This window comes from Agelaius tricolor, unplaced genomic scaffold (assembly GCF_023055355.1).
Source record: "Agelaius tricolor isolate 1412-34295 unplaced genomic scaffold, bAgeTri1.0.p SCAF_17, whole genome shotgun sequence".
Taxonomy (NCBI): domain Eukaryota; kingdom Metazoa; phylum Chordata; class Aves; order Passeriformes; family Icteridae; genus Agelaius; species Agelaius tricolor.
The window spans coordinates 19,661,294-19,680,162 of record NW_027269277.1 but is presented as its reverse complement, the minus strand read 5'-3'; the positions used below and the strand labels follow the sequence as shown (position 1 = coordinate 19,680,162).

At 56.2% G+C, this 18,869-nt stretch overlaps 2 protein-coding genes across 9 annotated transcripts; both read right to left on the bottom strand.

The window, feature by feature from the left end:
* Nucleotides 1-1,601: 1,601 nt before the first annotated feature.
* Nucleotides 1,602-10,132, bottom strand: LOC139597469 (uncharacterized). Of its 4 annotated transcripts, none has more exons than XM_071442879.1 (7): nucleotides 7,678-10,132; nucleotides 7,171-7,291; nucleotides 6,226-6,483; nucleotides 5,099-5,277; nucleotides 4,510-4,663; nucleotides 4,099-4,226; nucleotides 1,602-3,769 (listed from the first exon to the last, which is right to left on the bottom strand). In XM_071442879.1, exons 2-7 carry the CDS (start codon nucleotides 7,190-7,192, stop codon nucleotides 2,981-2,983), a joined length of 1,530 nt encoding a protein of 509 aa, XP_071298980.1. In that variant the 5' UTR covers nucleotides 7,193-7,291; nucleotides 7,678-10,132; the 3' UTR covers nucleotides 1,602-2,980. The 4 variants fall into 4 exon arrangements, with proteins under 4 accessions (XP_071298980.1, XP_071298977.1, XP_071298978.1 ...); XM_071442876.1 differs by having other exon boundaries at nucleotides 6,226-6,398; XM_071442877.1 differs by having other exon boundaries at nucleotides 6,226-6,320.
* A 126-nt stretch (nucleotides 10,133-10,258) lies between these two features.
* Nucleotides 10,259-17,381, bottom strand: FAAH2 (fatty acid amide hydrolase 2). 5 transcript variants are annotated; one of them, XM_071442871.1, is made up of 11 exons: nucleotides 17,162-17,381; nucleotides 16,981-17,063; nucleotides 16,547-16,680; nucleotides 16,071-16,280; nucleotides 15,548-15,667; nucleotides 14,925-15,060; nucleotides 14,014-14,131; nucleotides 13,557-13,676; nucleotides 12,576-12,744; nucleotides 11,754-11,948; nucleotides 10,259-11,123 (listed from the first exon to the last, which is right to left on the bottom strand). In XM_071442871.1, the coding sequence occupies exons 1-11, from the start codon at nucleotides 17,357-17,359 to the stop codon at nucleotides 10,948-10,950; spliced, it is 1,659 nt and encodes a 552-aa protein (XP_071298972.1). In that variant the 5' UTR covers nucleotides 17,360-17,381; the 3' UTR covers nucleotides 10,259-10,947. The 5 variants fall into 5 exon arrangements, with proteins under 5 accessions (XP_071298972.1, XP_071298973.1, XP_071298974.1 ...); XM_071442872.1 differs by having other exon boundaries at nucleotides 12,576-12,687; nucleotides 17,162-17,380; XM_071442873.1 differs by lacking the exon at nucleotides 13,557-13,676 and having other exon boundaries at nucleotides 12,576-12,687.
* Between the last annotated feature and the right edge of the window lie 1,488 nt (nucleotides 17,382-18,869).

Here is an 18,869-nt window from a genome sequence, read left to right as displayed (position 1 = left end):
TAATGGTCCTGGGTACTGCCAGCCCACAAAATATAAGAGCTTGATTTTCCCCCATCATTTCAGAGCCACCACATCTCTTACGGTTGTCAGGTACAATCGTTCCCACTCAGTGACTGTGAAAGCCCCATTAGCCCCCAAAGAGCAATTTTCCAGTGTACACCATTTTCATGGGCTGGCAGCTCTGCTCTCTGAGAATTAGTAATAAGAAATACGCTCTTGCACAGTCCTTAACCCACTGTTTCTAATAAAGAGCTGTTTGCAGCGGCATCTCTCTTGTTGCTTTGATCTGGCACCAGCAGAATCTGAAAGCATCACAGAGAGAAGGAAGGAACAGGGGATGGATGATGGTGAGTCAGAGCTTTCACCAGCCCCCGCAGCAATACCTGCAGGCACAGCGCTGTGCTGTGGGCGTGAGGCCAGCTCCAGAGATGGCATCTGACCTCCACGATGACAGTGCTGTAGGGTGGCCTGGGTGCCTAAGGCCCAGTTGCTGGATCAGCCCTTTCCAGGCTGTGGAGGGAGCATGGAATGCCGAGGGAGGACCCTGCTGTATGCAGGTGACTGAGTGATGGAGGGACTGGTCCGGGGTCCTGCGCAGACCTGCCTGGGGCTGATGTCTTGCCTGGGGTGGGGGCTTACTCCTGACCCATGTCCATCCTCCAGCACAGTCCAGTCCTGGTGAGCACATAACAACCTGCCAGGTAGACCAAAGCGGGATCTAGTTCAGACACTCCACTCAGGCCCCACGCTGCACATAGTGGTGACAGGTCTCTCCTGGGACATGCTGGGACCTCACCCCACAGCGAATGTTGCACTTTTTCTCTGTGATTCTGCAGAAACCCGCATGCTACTTGCACCTCTGAGGCAAAGCAGAAACCCCCTCTTGCATCCACTTGGAAACTTCAGCTGCTGATGGCATCTTGAAATGTCACAACCTTTCTGTCTTTTTCCACTCCCCATGAGAAACTCTTTTATATGAGTGGGAACATTCCAGCTGTCCAGGGCGAGGGCCAGGGCAAGCCCCTGCTACCAGTGAGTGACTGCCTAAATCATCCATGGGGACCCCAGCACCCTTGTCCAGCCACAGAGCTGGTCCTCTTCAGACTTGCAGAGACCTGGCCAACTGTGATCAGAGCACCGGTCGTGCCCCAGTGCAAGCCCAGCTCCCACAGCACAGCAGCTGTGGGAGCCAGTCTGGTCCAATTGCACTGGTCCAACGTCCTGGCAAACCACCCAGGATGGGGCTGGAGCAACATGATGGACACCGCTGGGCCTGGACAAGGTCCTGCTTGGGATGTGGCTCCTGCCACGAGCCTGTGGCACAAACAGCAGCTCTGACTGATGCTCCTGCTAAGAGATGCTTTGCCTGGGACCATGCAGTGGCCTTCCAGACTAGTGTGGGTTTGGAGGCCCTGTGGGCTATGGGGATGAGGCAATTGATCAAACAGGGCTGCAGGCATGTAGGGCTTCACCCCCATGACCTTGAGGCAGATCAGACACTGTGAGGGACAAAGGAGATGACAACTGGACACCAACTTCATAGGTAGAAAAAAGCATATGGGTAATACATGTGTTCCTCAAGCAACTCTTGGGACTGTCTCTTTCCTTTTTTTGTTTTTTTTTTTTTTTTTTTTTCTTTTTTTCTTTCTCTTGTGTGTGTGTGTGTGTGTGTGTGTGTGTGTGTGTGTGTTAATTCAGCTCAATTTCTTCAATACATGACATGTCCTCACATTGACTGTCAGAGATGACCTGGGCCAGATGCCAGACACAGCCCAAAGCTGCTTTAGCAAACCTGTTTTAGCTTGGTCTCCTCTCTCCATGGGGCCACAGGTCCTGCCTGCCAGGAGCTTGCTCCAGTCATGATCTTCCCATAGAGTCATGGCCTCCTTTGGGCATCTGGTATGGGATCCTCCCTAAACTGCACATGGATCTCTGCTCCCCCATGGACCCTTGTGGGCTATAGGGGTCAGCCTGCAGTACGAGGCAGGGATGGAACATGGCTGGGGTGTCAGGAGTGACGGGGTTGGAACATGGCCCTGCACAGCCCCAAAGGCTCCCTAAGACTGGCAGCACTGTACCTCCATCCCCTCCATCAGCTGCCTGGACACTAGACACCAGTTTCTCACCTGTTCCCAGATCCAGAGTAATTTTGTGAGTCCAAGAGCCTGGATTTGTCACTGCATTTTGACTCCACTGATTCCAGCTTGTGACACAGCACAAGGAGGTTTCCCCTGGCCTCTGTAGCTTCAGGCAAAGCCTCAAAACACATCCTGGGGAGAGAACCGCAGGGAGGGGCTTCTCAGCCATAAATCACCCCAGTGCTAGCAGGAGGAATAATAAATATATCCCTTGGTGCTAAAAACCAGTCTTTTCCCACAGGAGAGCAAGACAGAGATTGTGGGTGCAATTTTTTGCCTGGAAAACCCCAAGTTTACTCCCTTCCTTTCCTGACTGCTGCACAGGGAAGGGTTGTGCTGGGTCTGTAACACAGAAACAATGAATAGAGAAGCCAGTTTTCTAGAATAAATTAGTGATATTTAAAAACAACTCCGGCACAGAATCAACATTTCCAGAATCAACACAGAAGTAAAAACCCCAACATTTTTTTCATTAAAGAGCTTTACAAATATATATGTATATATGAGTGTTACATTAGTATAGATACTGTACCATACATGCACACATACAGACAGATCTCTAGATAAGAGTTTTGGGGGTTCAGCGTTGGTCCATGCTCCTTATGAGGTGTCTCAAGAGCACCAAATCCCCAGAGGAAAGCTCTGGATCCCCCCTCGTCCTTGGTGGATCCTTGGCGGCCGTGCCCGGAACGTGCCTGTGCCTGCCCTTGGAGCCTGCCCCGGTCCCACGCGCAGCCCTGCCCCAGCAGGTTGGGACAGACAGCCAGACAGCCAGACAGCCGTCCCGGGGAGCTGGGGGAGGCGCCCTGGGCTCTGCTGGGCGCTGGAGCCTGCCCTGCTCGCTAAAGCTCGCTGCCCTCTGGGGCCCGGGGCTCGTAGCCGGAGAAGGGAACTGTCCGCAGGACGCTGCGGGGCGAGGGGGGCAGCCGGCAGGGGCTGCACAGACACGGTTCTCCCTGCTCCGGGTAGCCTCGCTGCACGGTGCTGTCACCTTGTTCTGGGTCAGTCCCGCCGCCCCGCAGGGTTTGGGGAACACAGAGGCGCTGCCCTCCCTCTGTCTCCGCGCTGGGCAGGAGCCTCACGGAGCTGAGCCGGATCCAGTGCCCAGTCGTGGCCAGACTCTCCTGCAGGTGCTCCTGGCTGCAGCTTCTGCTTGGCACGGGCAGAGGCAGGTGGCTGTCTGCTCCCAGAATTGGGCACTGGCATTTAGAATAAAGCTGGAGGTGCAGGGGGAGCCATATTTTAGGTATCTGGCTGTCCCTGTCACCTATGTAGCTGTGTCCAGACAGTCCCATTAGCACCAGCTGCTCTGGCAAATCATCCCCATCACCTGCCTCCTCATCCTTCTCCAGCTGTGAGGGGACCTGAGAACCTAAGGCATGCCCCAGCTGACTGTGGGTGCAGGATGGGTCCCTTCCCTCAGTGCAGTTTGGGCCAAACCCATTGGCACAGTAGCCACTCACATCCTGGACAAGGCCTTGCAGGAGCCGTGGGACCGTGGCTGATGCCTGCACAGCTGTGGATGGCCCGTGGGAGGGGAGCACAGTCTGCAGGAGCAGGGCCAGTGGGTCCTCCTCAAGCTGGAGTGGAGGCACCTGCATGGCCACACTCAGCTCGCTGTTCTGGAGAGTCTGCAAAAACAAAAGCAGTGACATGGTCAGCCTCAGCTGGCTAAAGCCCTGCCAGCTAAGGGGTTGTTACAAACTATGCTGAACACCAAGGGCTCCACTGCCTGAGACCCCATCCTCTGCTGTGACCCATGGCTGGCCAATGCCCTCCACCAGTACCTTCTTCTTGGGAGACAGTGGTTCAGACGGCAGGGGAGACACCTGGGTACTAAAATGGGCTTGGTGATGTGAGAGTTGGAGGAAAGGAGGTGCTGAACCCTTGCAAATGCAGGGAACCCTGGCTTGGCTATGGCTACACACAAGGTGGAAGTTGGAGGAGGATCATCACTCACCAGTGCTTTTGGGAGGCACATCTCCGGAGGATTGGGAAAGACATGCAGCAGCATGAAGCAGATCCCAGCCACACTTAGCGGCAGCAGCAGGAAGAAGGCACTCAGCACAGCAAGGACCCATGGAAAGCCTGCCAGGACATCACAGCAGGCTGAGGGGTCACTCAACCACATCCCTCCCACCCCACTCTCTGTCAGTGCTTCCCATCCATGTCACACTGGGATGTTTCAGGAGGCAAGCCCAAGGCAGATAACAAGAAAGCATCACCATGAGAGGTCCCCACTGGGCAGCACTGGGCCATAACCCTGACTACAGTGGCTGGGGGTGAGGTATTCACACCTCCACACAAGTTTGTGCTGTGAGCAGGATCTGAGATGCAACCGTGCCAGCTGAGTTGGTGAGAGTCCTCCCACCTGAAGGGGCTGCTGGAGTCACCAGGCACTGCTCAGCCTCCCGGCTCCGCTCCCTGGCAATGTCTGCAGCCATCGTCCGGACACAGTACTGTGTGCTGGGCTTCAGGTGCCCAAAGGTGCAAGGCACTTCCTCGCTGCTCTGTTTGCAGGGCACCTGAAAGCAGATGGAACAGCTGGCCACAGAAGCTGGAGGTGGGGTTTGGGCATGGCTCCACTGCTCTGTGCAGCCTCAACATCCCACTTGCCCCATGGTCCCTCCTCCCGGGCACCTCCAACACTCAGTTCTTTGCCCCAGGAGGTGTTCAGGTCCTAGAGCATCTCCTGAAACACCTCTGGCATCACTTTTCATCTGAACAGAACCAGTCCTGTTCTTCTTACTCAGGGGAGGGAAGTGGTCTCCTGCCTTGCTGAGGTGGGAGCCCCAGACTGGGGGTGCACAGCACCTCACACCTGCATGTGCAGCCAGGTGTGGGCAGGGCTGCAGCACAGGCACCCCCACACCACTACAACTTGAGATGGTAGCTTTGCTGCACCAGGAAAGCTTGTGCAAGCCCTGCACCTCTGGGCCCTGCCCAGCTAGCACACATACCTGCTGGACAAGCAGGTCCCCCTCATACAGGTGCAGCCAGTACCACAGCTTCAGCAGCACTCGGTTGACTGGCTTGTAGGAACCAGTCCTTCTCTGGTAGGGAGTGGGTGGTGTGATGATGTTTATGCTGAGGATTTGGTCCTGGAGCAGCCAAGACAGCTTGGGAGGGCCAACAATTGCTGTAGGGAAGGGGAAAAAAAATCAAAAATTAAGGCCTTCAAAGGAAGGCAGACATTTTGTTTCTCTAGAAATTCTATTTTTCTGTCTGACATTTCCCTCCCAGAGCACAGAAGTTCCTCAGGTCTTGCCTGATGGCACTTTGTGCCCTGAAACCAGCTCTAGGAATGGCAGCCACCACATCTTCATGACAGCTAGTGCTGCTTCTGCCTCCTCTTCACACCGACAGACCTGTGGCACCACCAGCTCCCTCTGCTGAGACCTTCACCCCTGAGCCATCTACCAGGGTCTGGAGACCCCACTACCAAGGCCAGCAATCACTTCCTAACTGAATGCACCCACTTCCATGCCAGCTGGATGCAAAGGGAATGAACAAGGGAACACAAATAACCAGCACAGAATCCATTTATCTTACACATTCTGTTTATTGCAACAACCCCTCTGATGGAGGTCAGAGGAGGGTCCTGAAAATTTTCTAGCTTCAGGAGACTACTAGGTTTTTTGGACAGAACAGCTGGTCTGACTGAGAAGAGGCACATTCCCACACCAGGCAAACACAATAGTCAGGATGAAAGGATCACCAGAGGGTCTGCCCGTGCTTCATCCCAGACCATGACAGGGGAGGAAGATGAGCCTTTCAAAAGCCAAGCCTGGAGGCATATCCTCTTTCCTGCCCCATCTTGATGCATTCCCCAGAGACCCAAATTCTCCCTGTGCCTTGCTGGCCTGGGGCCTCCTACCAATCACCTCCCTGTGTCTTCTCTGTCCTTTTGCTCTTCACCCAGCTGTCTTCCAGCAGCTCTGCCTTATCCCTTTCCTCTGGTTAGGGCTCTTTTCCCTCCAGTATCCTAATATGCTTTCCCACTGTATCCCATCAGATCTCTCCAAGGTCCCCTCTCCCCATCAGCCCCCCAGGAAGAGCCCAACTGGAGAAGCTCCCCAGTCCTTACTGTCTCTGTACAGCTGCAGCTCGCTGGAAATGGCCCACTCGGACTGCTCACCTCCGGCCACCACTCTCACCCGTGCCCAGTAGATATCATGAATCCTGTCAAAATACAGCTCACACACACAGGAGTTTCTGTTGTTCCCCCCATAGGCACCTGCCTTGGTCCAGTTTGAGGTTCTGCCCAGGGAGAAAGCACAGGGATTGCTTCTTTTCAGCATCCTCCCAGCCCAAAGGGAGGGCTGCCCAGCCACTGCCATCCTGCCTGGGTGGAAAGTGTAGGAAAGCCCAGGCATCAGCTAACAGTGTCCCCGGGATGTGTGAGGAGGGGGGTCACCAGCAAGTTGACTCTCTCCTGGGGACAGATGGCATCTGGCACTGTGCCCTGACCTGTGTTCTCCACAATGAAAAACCACACAGCTGTGGCAGGGAGAACCCACCAAGGAGTTGAGGCTGTTGAGGCTCTGTGCTACGAGGGAAACTGAGTGAGTGGTGACAGCTTGAGCCTCAGAGAAAGGTGACTGTGGGTGGGGGGGGGGGGGTCTTATCAAGACAAGAAGAAGATAGAGTCAGTGGTGTCCAGCAAAAGTACAAGAGGCAGTGGACACAAGTTGAAATACAGGAAATCCCATTTAGCATAATGGGAAAAAAAACCAAATTCAAAACCCCAGTCCAAAAGCAACCCCTTAGTTTGTTATTGGGATAGTGACCAGGAAAGGAACCAAGCTGTCCAGGGATATTGTCCTGAAGTTGTTCAAAACCCACCAGGACACACTCCTGAGTTGACCTTGCATGTGCAGTGGTAGGACTAGCCAATCCCTGCCAACTCCACTGCTCTGTTACCCTGTGGCATTTACAGCCAGATAACAGTCCTCTGGCTGCTAGGGGTCCCCAACAGCCTCTGCCAGGGTGTAAGAGGACCAGACCCCTTCACCCCCTCCTCCCCACCCACCTGTTCCTCCACTCCACCTCATAGGTGGCAGAGCTGGGTGAGCTGGGGTCTGGCTCCCAGCGCAGCAAGACGTGGAAGTTCTGTGCCTCCAGCCTGACGCGCCGTGGCCTCAGTAGCGTCCCTGGGGAGGGAGCAGAGGGGTATGAGGCAGTGTCCTGCAGGGTCCCCTTGTGGCACAGGTTCCTCAGCTTCATCCCAGCATGGGCAAACACTGACTTCAAAGTAGGTGCTCAGCACCTGTATCCTCCCCAATTGGTCACACACTGAGAACACCCTCTCCACACTTCTGCCAAAGCAGAGACACAGATGACAAAACAGGAGAGACAACACCCTGACACAGCTGCTGCTGACCCGGGGGTTTTCTTTCTCATCATTCCTTGACGACCACTTGGGCCTCTCCTCTTCACAGGTACCTTCAATAGGTTTGAGAGGTGTCCCTGTGCCTCCTCCAGCCAGCCCCCCCCCCCCCCCCCCCAGACTGTGGTGACAGCTTCAGCACTGGCTTACCCTGGAGCAGGGAGCAGCTGGCCAGGGAGAGCAGCAGGAGCAGGGCAGGGCTCATCCTACCACAGCCCATCCATCTGCCCCAGCACTACGCAGCTGTGCTGGGGGCCATGGAAAGGGATGGGTGTGCTGGAGCTGTTCTGCTACCCACAGACATAATGTGCTGCTGGGACCTGGGATTAAAAACAGAAACTTCAGCCAGTGACACTGCCCCATGGAGCCCACATGCCTATTGTGGCACAGAGGTGTCCACTATGGAGGGCAGGGGACCTTCTGCTGCATTCTGGGGGTGCCACAGGGCAGGTACCCTCAGGGCTGTGGTGGTAAGTAGACCCACAGGGACAGTGGGCAGCTGCCACACTGCTATGGCACTATGCACATGCTGCAGCAACCTTCTGTTGCACCTACCTCTGGCACCCCGCGGTGAGATGTCACACTGCCTTTGTCACCAGGATGTGGGTCTGAGAAAGCTCCTCACCTGAGGCTCACACCACTGGGGAGGTGACTCAGCCCAGCTCTGGGCATGACTCACACTGGCACAACCTGTGACACCACTGCCAGGACAGCCCCAGCCATCCCACAGACTCCCCGGTATGGGGAGGGCACCATGTGTGACATCACCCTCAAGGCAAAATGGGGCACAATGAGGGTTGTAAGCAGAGACCTCAGACTGTGAACCACAGCAGAGGCTGGTCCAGCTGGGCACCTGTACCTGACCAGTCCCTTCTTACCTTGGTCTTGCCCCACCATTCAGCCACCAGGAATCTTGCCCTGCTCTTGCTGGTCATGGAGGTAATCTTCCTCTCCTGGAGCAGACATGCAAGGGCTTTGAGGCTACCAACACCAACCTTGTGGTTGTGGGGACACATTCCCCCATGAAGGTGGGGAGCCCAGGGCCACCTCCAGAGGCAGAGGGGGGGGAGCACCCCTGACCAGATGGGACACCAGTGGGGCTGGCTCACCACTGTCACTGCTTCTCCCTCTTCCCATTTCACACCAACTTTTCACTATTACAAGCGCAAGCACCTCAGCACGTGGATACAAAACATTGCCTCCATGTTTTCTCTGTCCTTTGCAGGATTAAGAGTTTAAAACAAGGAGGAACAGTCAACAAGCAGGGACATGCAGCTGCAAACTGTGGGTGAGGGCCGAGCTCTGAAACACCAGAGCTGAAGCACAGGCAGTCGGCCTAGGGATTCCCCCCTCGCTGAGACCAAGAACCCTCCTGGCTTTGCAACAGAGCCCATTGAAGGAGGCAGTATTTCTGCCCGGAGGGAGAAAGAGCCTCCAGGGTTGCTCCTGGGGCTTACAGAGGCACAGAGTCGGGGAACTGATGAGACCCTAGGACTGGCTGCCTGTGCAGGCAGGGACAGGGCTGCTCTCACTGCAGAAGGCAGCACAAGGGAGGCAATGCTTCCCTGAAGCAGCAAGGGTGACTGCAGGCCAGTCCCTGCTAGCCCCCCTCTGAACCCCAGCACATCTGTTCCCCTTCTGCCATGGCCAGAGGAAAAATCCCAGCAACTCTCCCTCCGTTGTGGCATTAACTGAGATTGTGGGGATTAACCCCCTCTGCTCTGCACATCCTCTCCTTTTCTGTATCCCCATCACACTACCCTGCAGCACCAGCACTCCCCCCAACCTTGATCCTTGATTTCCTCTCTACCCCTCTGCAGTATCAGAAACCCACCTCATCAACCACACTGTTAAACACAACACCCTCAGCTCAGCAACCTCACGTTTGGCTCCGAGTGTTCACTGGAAGCGTTACCACGGTCTGCTCAGCTGCCAGGCTTCCTCCAGACGGGGGACAGTCTGTGTTGTCTGTGCCACCACGCTGGGAGGCGTGATTTGACTTGGGCGGTTTGTACCTCCTTTGCTGAGCCAGGGTTTGTTTTTTCCTTCCTTGCTTCCTCATTAGAACCATCCCAGCTGGGCACGGGTGCTCAGCAGTGCCCTCTGCACACCAGAGCTGAGGCACAGCCTGTCCCAGCACACCATCCCAGCAGATGCACTACCCCGGCACAGACCATCAGTGGTGTGGGGACAGAAAGGAGCAAGGGCTCAGGCCAGGGGTGACACATGGCAGAGCAGACACAGGCCAGGACATCCCAGCAAAAACAGTAGCAGGTTTTATCCTTGCCAAGACCAATGCTGCAGGCTGGGCCCCCTCAGTTTGCCCTGGTGACCATGAGGGACCTGCACGTGGCTCTGCACCACCTCAAGAGCTCCAGGCCTCTGGCAGCCCAATGGGACAAAACACAGCTAAACTTGTGCTTCCCAAGAACTGCGCAACCATTGCAGGACTAACAGAGCCATTGATGGCAGCATTGTGGGGCTCATAAGCACCATTCAACTCTGCCCAGGGCCCAGCAGTCACTGTTGGCCTGGGCATTCCAAAACAAGAGCCCTAGAGTGGCCAAGTGCCACCCCGGGGGGCAATGCCAGCATCTCCACTCTTGTCCCTGCACCACTTCAATGGCCAGCAGTGTTGGGTAGCCCTGATACATCGCTGGTAGAAATGGGGCTGGGGCCTGGCAGGAGCTGGAAGGCAGACAGCCATGAGGAAAAGGACACATAGCCACAGTAGACTGGACAAGCTCTTTAATGCCTGGCTGAATACCAGTGCTGAAATGCTCCCAGCTGTGCCTGACAGCTGCACACACTGCAGAGCCCAGCATCCACCACCCCACAAAGCGCTGTTGGTGAGGCAGGCCTATGGCTCCTCCAGCCCCCTCAACCCCTCTCCCTTTTTGGTCAAAGGGTGGGTGGAAGCCTGCAGGAGCCTGGAAGGACTGTGGGGGCTAACAAGCCTGGGTGCAGCAGGCACAGTCCAGCCCTGTGGGTAGAGTCAGGCCAAAGAGGACCCCCATGGGCCCAGGCAGCCCCGAGGGGTGCTGCACAGCTGCCCTCAGCAATCTGGAAGCATGTCCTCTGCCCAGCTCTCACTCAGCACTTTGAAAGCAGAAAGGTTACAGAGCTGGCCAACTCCATGGTCTGGAAAAGGTGGGTGGGTGCCCACTGCAGACAGGATGCAGGCAGAGCATCCTCAGACTGTGGCACTGGGGCTCCTGAGGGGTTCGGGAAAGGCAGGTCTCTCCCTGACAGAGGGTGCCACAGGGATGAGGACTCAGTGGCAGTGGTCCAGCTGTTCCTGCGCTGGAGACACCACCAGCCACTCCCAGCAGGGTGCAGGGGGATGCAGAGGGAGCAGGCAGTGCCATGATGGGATCAAGCATCAGCACTTGTCACTGCCTCTGTCCCTGTCACCCAAGATTAAACTTCCCCTGGCAAAACCCATCCTCCAAAGGCTTTCTCCAGGTACCGGGCCACCGCCAGTGTCAAGTGGTCATTGTAGGAGGCCGCCACCAGCTGGATGCCCAGTGGCAGCCCCTCGCTGCCCAGCCCCAGCGGGCACTGTGTCACCGGCAGGCCCAGGACATTGAAGATGGCTGCAAGAGAGAAGGTTGGATAGATCAGAGTGAGCACAAAGACTGGGATACATCACTGCCTGGCTCTCCCACCCTGGGCAGGCAGCTCTGCCATACACAGCACCAAGATCCTGGGAGCTGGTGCTTCATGCAGCAGTGCAGAGACATGGTGACAAGGGACATCACTGGCCAGAGATTCCCAGCACCCACATCATGTGTATAAACAGCATCCATGAGGGATGGCATACACTGTGGCATGCCAAATTTGGGACATTCCTGTGCCAGGCACCAGCTCTCCATCACTCCACAAAGCAAGGCAGCACTGACACCACATGGGAACCACACAAGGGGCCCCAGGCTGTACCCCATGAGATGGCAGGTTTCAGGTTCCTGCTAAACCCCAATATCACACACAAAGTTACACCTGCCCTGCCGTGGACAGGCACCTTTGGCAAAAGGTAAAAGATGCCACACAGTATGAAGCACGACAACCTTCACTCCAAGACAAGACACCTCTCTTTGTTGCACAGCCCACCGTCAGCAATGCAAACACTTTGGATACAACACCCCAGCTGCCAGCCCACACTGCTGCCACAGGGAGATCATTTTGGTAGCCCTAGCTGCAACCCCACAGGAGCCAGGGCTGCTCACCTGTGTAGGCAAAATTGAAGGGCATGCAGATGGGGGAGTGGTGCTTGGGGGCGACGGTGGGGTGTGAGGGGTAGAGGAGCACCCCATCTGGCCCCAGCAGTGCCTCCATCTCCTCCTGTAAGCTCTTCCCCATGCTCACCAACTTGGCCTTCCCACTGAGGTTGAGGTTCACCAGCTTCTCTGTCAGTCCCAGGGCTGCAGCAAACGGTAGAAATGGGGACAAGAGCATATGAGAGGACTGTGGTCTATGTGGGGCAGAAACAATGCCTAGCCACATGCAACATCCCCTGCTTTTGGGGTGGCCCCCCCAAGTACCCCTTCCTGCCAGTAGCCACAGCAGATTGCCCCTAGCACAGCTTTGTGGGCACCATTCCCCCAGCTCTGCCAAGGGACAAGCATTCAGCCTGCTCCTTCCTTCCAGCTTTTCCAGCCAGTGGGGCTGAGCAGAGCTGGCAGAACGACCCCAGCACTCATTAGACAGCAGCACAACAGTGTTAATTAGGGTTCTCTAGTACCTGCTGCTATAAAACAAGATCAGTGCAGACCCTGACTGAGCCCTCTGAGCCTCCAACAGTTCTGGTGTGGCTCACAGCAGAAGTGAACCCTGCCCCCAGCTCCATCATCCTCACTTCTTCCTCCAAGGTACCCACTCCCATCTATCAAAGATCCAGACTCTTGAACTAGCCTTCAAAACTAGGCTGAAGCTGCTCAGGGCAAACCCCTGAGTTCCTTCACTGGGCATTGGAAGGGTAATACCTGCATTTAACAACTTGCCCACCCCAGCACTGCCTCTGCACTTCCCAGGGCCCCTGCCAGCATTACCGATAGCTGGAAGAGTGTGAGAAGACATCCCCACGAGCCACTTCATCAGCTCCCACAGCGGCCACACTGGCTTCCCATGGTCCCCCAGCAGGTCTGTGAATCTTTGTGCCTCCTGTAACACACCCACTCCCCCTGTCAGCAACGCCAACATGCAGCAGGGAGGCACAGGCTGGCAATGGACAGTGAAATTTCAGTTATCTTATTATCCCAATGTGAGGTGTTCCCACTTTCACACAGGAGATGCCCATCAGGTGCTCCACAGCTCTGACACTGATCCAGGGCAGCAGCAGGAGCATTTTTCCCTGCCAGAGACAGCAAGGAGATGGGAGAGCCCCCCCAGAGCAGCACCCACAATGCAAGGGATAATGTCTCAGAGGCATTTCCTCCTGTGATATGACAATCGGACCTAGAAGAAGGAGGCAGAGGAGCCAGACAAGCCCTCCTTGGTGTGGTGGGGCTGGGCTGTTTCATCACTGCCTCTGTGCCAGGAATGCATAAGTTATGACACTCCCAGAAGTTTATCTTATTACGAAGTACTTTCCTGCATGCACAGATATAGCGCAGCAGCTGCAATGCCAGGGAAAAATTACACAAGCAGGCCTCCTGCTGGAAAGCTGCTCATCCCCTGCCTGTCTTGGCATCCCAAAGGGTGTTAATCCCAGCCTACAAGTCAGAAGACACAGTGTGGGGCAAAGAGCAAGGCAGGATGCCCCCTGCTTGGCTGACTTACCAACCAGCATGGAAAAGGTCAATGTGCCAGAACAACCTCGCCCCTCCTCGGGCCTCAACCCACAGGACAGCAAGGGAGAAGGTGCTGTGCAACTTTAAAAAGAGGTGAAAAGAGAATTGGGGGGACACATGGAGCAGGGAAAGCCCCTGGGTAGGTTTGGGAAGCCTACAGCTCTCCATAGCTGGCCCCGAACAGCTGTTTCTTCCCTGATGCCTCCAAAGTTGTGCCTTTGCCAACTCACTCTGACACACCTGTCCCTCACTGTCCTTGGATGACATCATGGCTGACCAGATCTGGAAAGAATACTTCATCTTGTGGATTGCCACATGCTGAACCCGGACCCCAAGGTCACTTTCAAGGTGCTGCACCACCTGAAGGGAAGAGCAAGGACGGGTTTGTTTCCATAAAGATTTGATGCCTGCCATCAGCCCGTGGAAACTACAGAGAAGAGAGTAAGGGGACCTACTTGCGAGATCTTCCCCTTGTGTCTTCTTTAGCCCCGAAGAAGAAAAAGTTCTTTCTACTTTTTAACCCCTGAAAGCACAGGACTGGGATGCAAGGCTGCCTCCCCAGCCCTTCATTTTGCCAGCTCCTGCAGGAGCCACACACAAAGTAGCTCTTTTCCCTCCCCAGGGTTCCTTTGACTGATCTCCCCAGGTTCTATCTTCAGGCTCACCCCAGTGAGTACCATCCTCTGCTGCTTCCTACCTTCTTTTGGGCCTGCAAGATCTCCTTGTCCACAGGTGATACAAAAATGGACCCGCCATCATGATCCATGCAGTGGAATTTGATTTTCTCCAGCGACACTTTCTCATTCAGTTTCAGCCTGGGAAAGAAATGGTGCTTTGTCAAAAATCCATCCCCAGCTCCTCTGCAGCTGCTAGAGGTTCTCACATGCTTGTTATGTGTCCTCAAGAGACCCTGTTCTGTCCCCAGAGTGGCAAGGTGAGACCCTGAAGACACAGACACCTACTGCCCACAACACATCCAGCTGCTCACCTGCCCCCTCAGTCCCATCAAGTTTCTGTTGGGAAAGTTCCCATTTCTCCAGAAGCACCTTGTGACTACAAACTCTGGCTGCAGCCAAGGCTGGGATTGCACAAGAGCCTGGGAAAAAGCAAAGTGGTAATGGAGAGAGCAACTGTGTGCAGGTTGTTGGCAAAAAGGAGGGTGCTCCATGTGCCCCATCTCCGCTCTGCTCCTCACTGGCACGCAGCATGGTTGCACTTGATTGCACGGACCAAGAACTGAAGGAACTGAACTGGCCATGATGTGGGGATGGAAAACTCCTTATTCAACAACAGGAAAAAAGGTGCTGCAATATCCAGGAGGAAGGCCAGCCCTGGGAGGGGTGTATGGGACAGAGCTAGGAAGCAGCTCACTGGTGAAGGGGGACCTATCAGTCTGCCCATGGCTGGCGGTTCCTGGGAGCATGTGGGTGGTGGGAAGGGCAGTCCCAGAAGCCAAGGTCCTGCTGAAGCCAGCAGCAGAGGAAAGAAATCAGAAACAAGCAAACTGGGTGTGGTGCAGACCTGTCTTGTACAAAGGCCTCATACATTGTGAGGACCAGAGAGCTGCTGACTCCAGCTCAGCAGCTTGGAGCAGTGGGAACAACTCACTTGCTGACCCCAGGACCGGCCATGACTCTCAACACAGGCTCCAGGTCCTCTGCGTAGCGGCACATGGGCCCCGTGCACAGGTAGCTGGTCCGCACACCATGAGCGTTTGGGAACTGGCCGTCGTTGGGCACCACCCCTGAGAGCAGAGAAGTCAGATACTACCCTGAGTATTGCCTCCAGATGGGGACAGCCCTGCTGGGGGGTCTTTGGGTGCAGGGAGACATGGTTCCCCAGGGACTGTACACCTCACAAGTGCTGATGGCAAGGTTCACGGGGTAGGGATGGGAGGAAAAGCACCCAGTCAGGACACTGAAAGACAGAGAAACGTCCCAGCAGATCCCAACCTTGTGAAAACATCCCATGCTGAGGATGCAATACTTGGGTAAACCCCAGCCCAACTCCCATGTGCCTGGCATTCTGCCACTAAAAGCTTCCCAACTGCCAACCCCAGCTGTGTTTCCTCAACAGGCTTGTCCCATACAAGAAGTTAGCTGACTCCCTACAGCAATCCCACCAGCAACCAGCATAGAGGTGTCCTGAAGGGGTTCATCCCACAGCCCCCATTCCACCTCATGGCATTTCTGCTGGTGGGGAAGAGGAGGAGACCCCAGCACCCACCTTACCTGTTGTGGGTTTATGGCCAAAGACTCCATTGAAGAAGGCGGGCATTCGGATGCTGCCGCCGATATCAGAGCCCACACCTACGACTGAGCAGGCAGCTGCCAGGACACTGCCCTCCCCACCTGCACAGGAGAAAACATGGCAAAACCCCACAGATTTATGGTGCAAATCATCCAGGAAAGCAGGAACACCTCACAGGGAGGGTGGGGGCCTAAAAAGCAAGAGGGGTGGGGGACAACACCTTGGCTTTAGTAATGGATAGGGGATAGCTGGGGTATGTGGGCCAAAGGGATGTGCCTGCCAAAGTACAACAGGGCAGGCTGAAGCAATGCCAAATGAAACACCCAGAAGAGGCAAAGCAGCTAGACCTCCCAACAGCCTATAGCAGTGCCCAGGAAAGAGGCCTGTAAGCTCCACAAGAGCCCAGGGACACGTTAATGGCTGTGTGCAGAGACTTGGAACTCTTCCCTCACTGCATTTTAACCTGCCACTCATGCAGGACCGTGCTGAGGTGCTGGGGTTCACCTGAGCTGCCGCCCACAATCCTCTGCAGGTCGTAGGGGTTGTTGGTCCGCCCGTAGACCCTGTTGCTGGACTCGTACCACATGCAGAGCTCGCTGCAGTTGGTGACACCCAGCGGGATGGCACCTGCCTGCTTCAGCCGTGATACCACAGTGGCATCCGAGGTGGCAATCACGTTGCGGCGGTTGACCAAGCCAGAGGTGTTGGGCATCCCTGTGGTGCCAAGGTCAATAGGAGGGTGGCATCAGGGCCAGTGCCCTGAGATGACCCAGAGCTGCAGGAAGCAGGTTCCCAGTGAGGGCTGCTCCTCTGAAGCACCTCAAGCTCTGTAGCGCCTATGTGCTACACAAACACAGAAGCCCAGGCAGAGCTTGGTGCAAACCAGGGTAAAGGGAGACTACTTTCTTCCAAGCACCTGCCACAGCCACCCACCACTCTGGGGACCACATCAAGAACTGGAGGCATAAAGATAAACCCACCATAAAGAGAAAAGGCCTCCTTAACGGTGATGGGAACTCCCAACAAGGGGAACTTCTCCTCCAGGCAGTCATCGCCAGGACCCTCCGAAAGCAGCTTATCGACCTGCCGGGCTTCCTGCAGGGCCTCCTCGAACCTGCAACAAAGCACCCGGCGATGTTCTGGCGCTGGATCAGAGAGGAGCGGGGTCCCCGCAGGGCGGGTGGACCCCAAGTGCGGCAGGAGCTTGTGGGAGAAGTGAGACTGCCTGGTCTTTGCCGGAGCCGGGAGCGGCATCCCGGCCCAGCCGCCGCCGGGCGCTCGGCACGGCGCTGCTGCGGTGGCGGCGCGGAGATCCCCGTGCCCTCGGCGGAGTGCAGCGGTCGGGCGTGGGGCCCGAAGGGAGGCAGGCGGAGAGCCGCTGCCTCCTCGAGGGTGCCCTCTGCCTCCAGCTCACCTGTCCTTAACCACGGCATTGATGAGGGGATTCACCTCCTTGATCCTCTCCACGTACGCCTCCACCACCTCCACGCACGCCACCTGGGCACGGGGCACAGCGGGTCCCGCCGTCAGGCGCGGGCGCTGGGCGGACCGAGACCCGCTGCCCGCGCTCCCCCTCCCCGGGCCGCGGGTGGTACCTGCCGCGCGCGGAGCAGCTCCGCGAGGCGTCGCGCGGGCAGCAGCAGGAGCGCGCGCCGCGGCGGCGGGACGGCGCGCGGAGCGGCGCGCGCGGGGCCGGCGCGCGGCGGCGGCAGCAGCGCAAGCAGCGCGAGGCAGGCGCGCGACAGCAGCCGCAGCAGCAACACAAGACAGCGCTCCGTGCGCGACAGCGCCATGACAGCCCTGCGCGCGCCGCCCCGCCCGTCCTGGGCGGAAGTGACGTCAGGGCGACGAGGAAGTGACGTCAGGGAGACGCACCGCCCGCGTTGCCGTGGCGACCGTCCGGTGCCCCTGCCGGTGCCCAGGGGCCGCACCGGCCCGGACCTCCTCGGGAACGCAGCAATGCCCGGCGGGGCGGGGAGCAGGGCGGCCTCGACCACCTTCTGTCTCGTGCGTGGCGCTCAGGCCCGCTCTACCCGCCCCGGGCCGGCCGCTCCTCTCTCCGGGACAAAGGCAACGGCTCGGAGGCGCATACGGCAGGCGAGCTGCGCTGGCGCCAGATACCAGCGGCGCTCCCGACGGGCGGCGTGTGCGGCTTAGCGAAACGCGCCCCGGGCAGGGCTGCCCTGGCAGCCTCACCTGGCCGGTTGCGGCGACAGCCCGAGGCGCCGGGCTGAGCCCAGTAGCCGCAATGCCTCGGAGCTGCCCGCGGGAATGTCCCGTGCTGGACTGGGAAGGAGACGCTTCCCTTTCTGGCGAGGTTGCCCGTCCCCATCTAGAAGCCTGTCCTCTGGGTCAGACTGTGCAATAAACGCTCTATTGGGTGTCTAACGTGACTACGGGACATTAAGAACTATCAGTTTAAGGTTGACATCAAATTATAGTGTTCTTTTGCGTTACAAACACGAAGCCTTTTTCTTGAGCTTTTCCCTTATAAAATACAGCTATTATCACACTTATTTTTAAACACGCTCTGTGGCGTTCAGATGCTTGATTATGGAAACAGGAAGAGCACTGTATAATCCTCAACCCTCAGGGCAAAAGAATTGGTAATGCTGGGGAAAAAAATACTGTCTTTTAAAGCGAGGGTTTAAGCAGCATGTGAGCGAGCAGGCCTTACTGCATCTTTTCCACACAGCTGGCAATTGAATTATCAGCAAGCAAGGCTACAAAGGGATACATTTCTTGTGAAAATCTTTTATGACTGAATAATCAACATATCAGCATTTATAGAACAATCTGCAACACACACACCCTAGAAGGCTATCGGCCGACCTCTGTCGCCTAAAACCTAAGCTGACACCAAAGTGATCTTGATAGTAGTTCTTTTTTCACAATCTTATCAAGGATACTTTCTTTCCTCCCTGCCTGATCAGGGGAGGGGCGGGGCGGGGAGGGGAGGGGAGGGGAGAGGAGAGGAGAGGAGAGGAGAGGAGAGGAGAGGAGAGGAGAGGAGAGGAGCTGATAAGGGCTCCCTCAGAGCTCAGGAGTAAGTCAGGTGTCCTCTGTCTTCCAGAGCTAAAATAGTAAAACTCCTCTGAACTACCCTCCTAAATGTAATCTCAGCAACTTTTGTCAGTTTTTTTTCCTCAAACTCTTAGTGGATTTGCTGGTTTCCCCCCTTCAAATCCTGCCGAAATGTTGGCAAAGAGGGGTACAAACCAAAATATTTCTGTCCTGGGTCTCTGCCTGTGTTGCTGCTCTGCAGAAACCTTCCCTAAGGTCTGGCATTTTCTTTGCTGGAAA

Coding starts and splice junctions, on each gene's coding strand:
- FAAH2 (XM_071442871.1), bottom strand. CDS start 17,359: ATGGCGCTGTCGCGCACGGAGCGCTGTCTTGTGTTGCTGCTGCGGCTG. Junction 16,281..16,546: donor GGAGGCCTTTTCTCTTTATG/GTGGGTTTATCT, acceptor TTGGCACCACAG/GGATGCCCAACACCTCTGGC. Junction 15,061..15,547: donor TGGCCATAAACCCACAACAG/GTAAGGTGGGTG, acceptor CTCTGCTCTCAG/GGGTGGTGCCCAACGACGGC.
- LOC139597469 (XM_071442876.1), bottom strand. CDS start 7,747: ATGGGCTGTGGTAGGATGAGCCCTGCCCTGCTCCTGCTGCTCTCCCTG. Junction 5,278..6,225: donor GCTGCAGCTGTACAGAGACA/GTAAGGACTGGG, acceptor CCTTCCCTACAG/CAATTGTTGGCCCTCCCAAG. Junction 4,664..5,098: donor GGGACCTGCTTGTCCAGCAG/GTATGTGTGCTA, acceptor ATCTGCTTTCAG/GTGCCCTGCAAACAGAGCAG.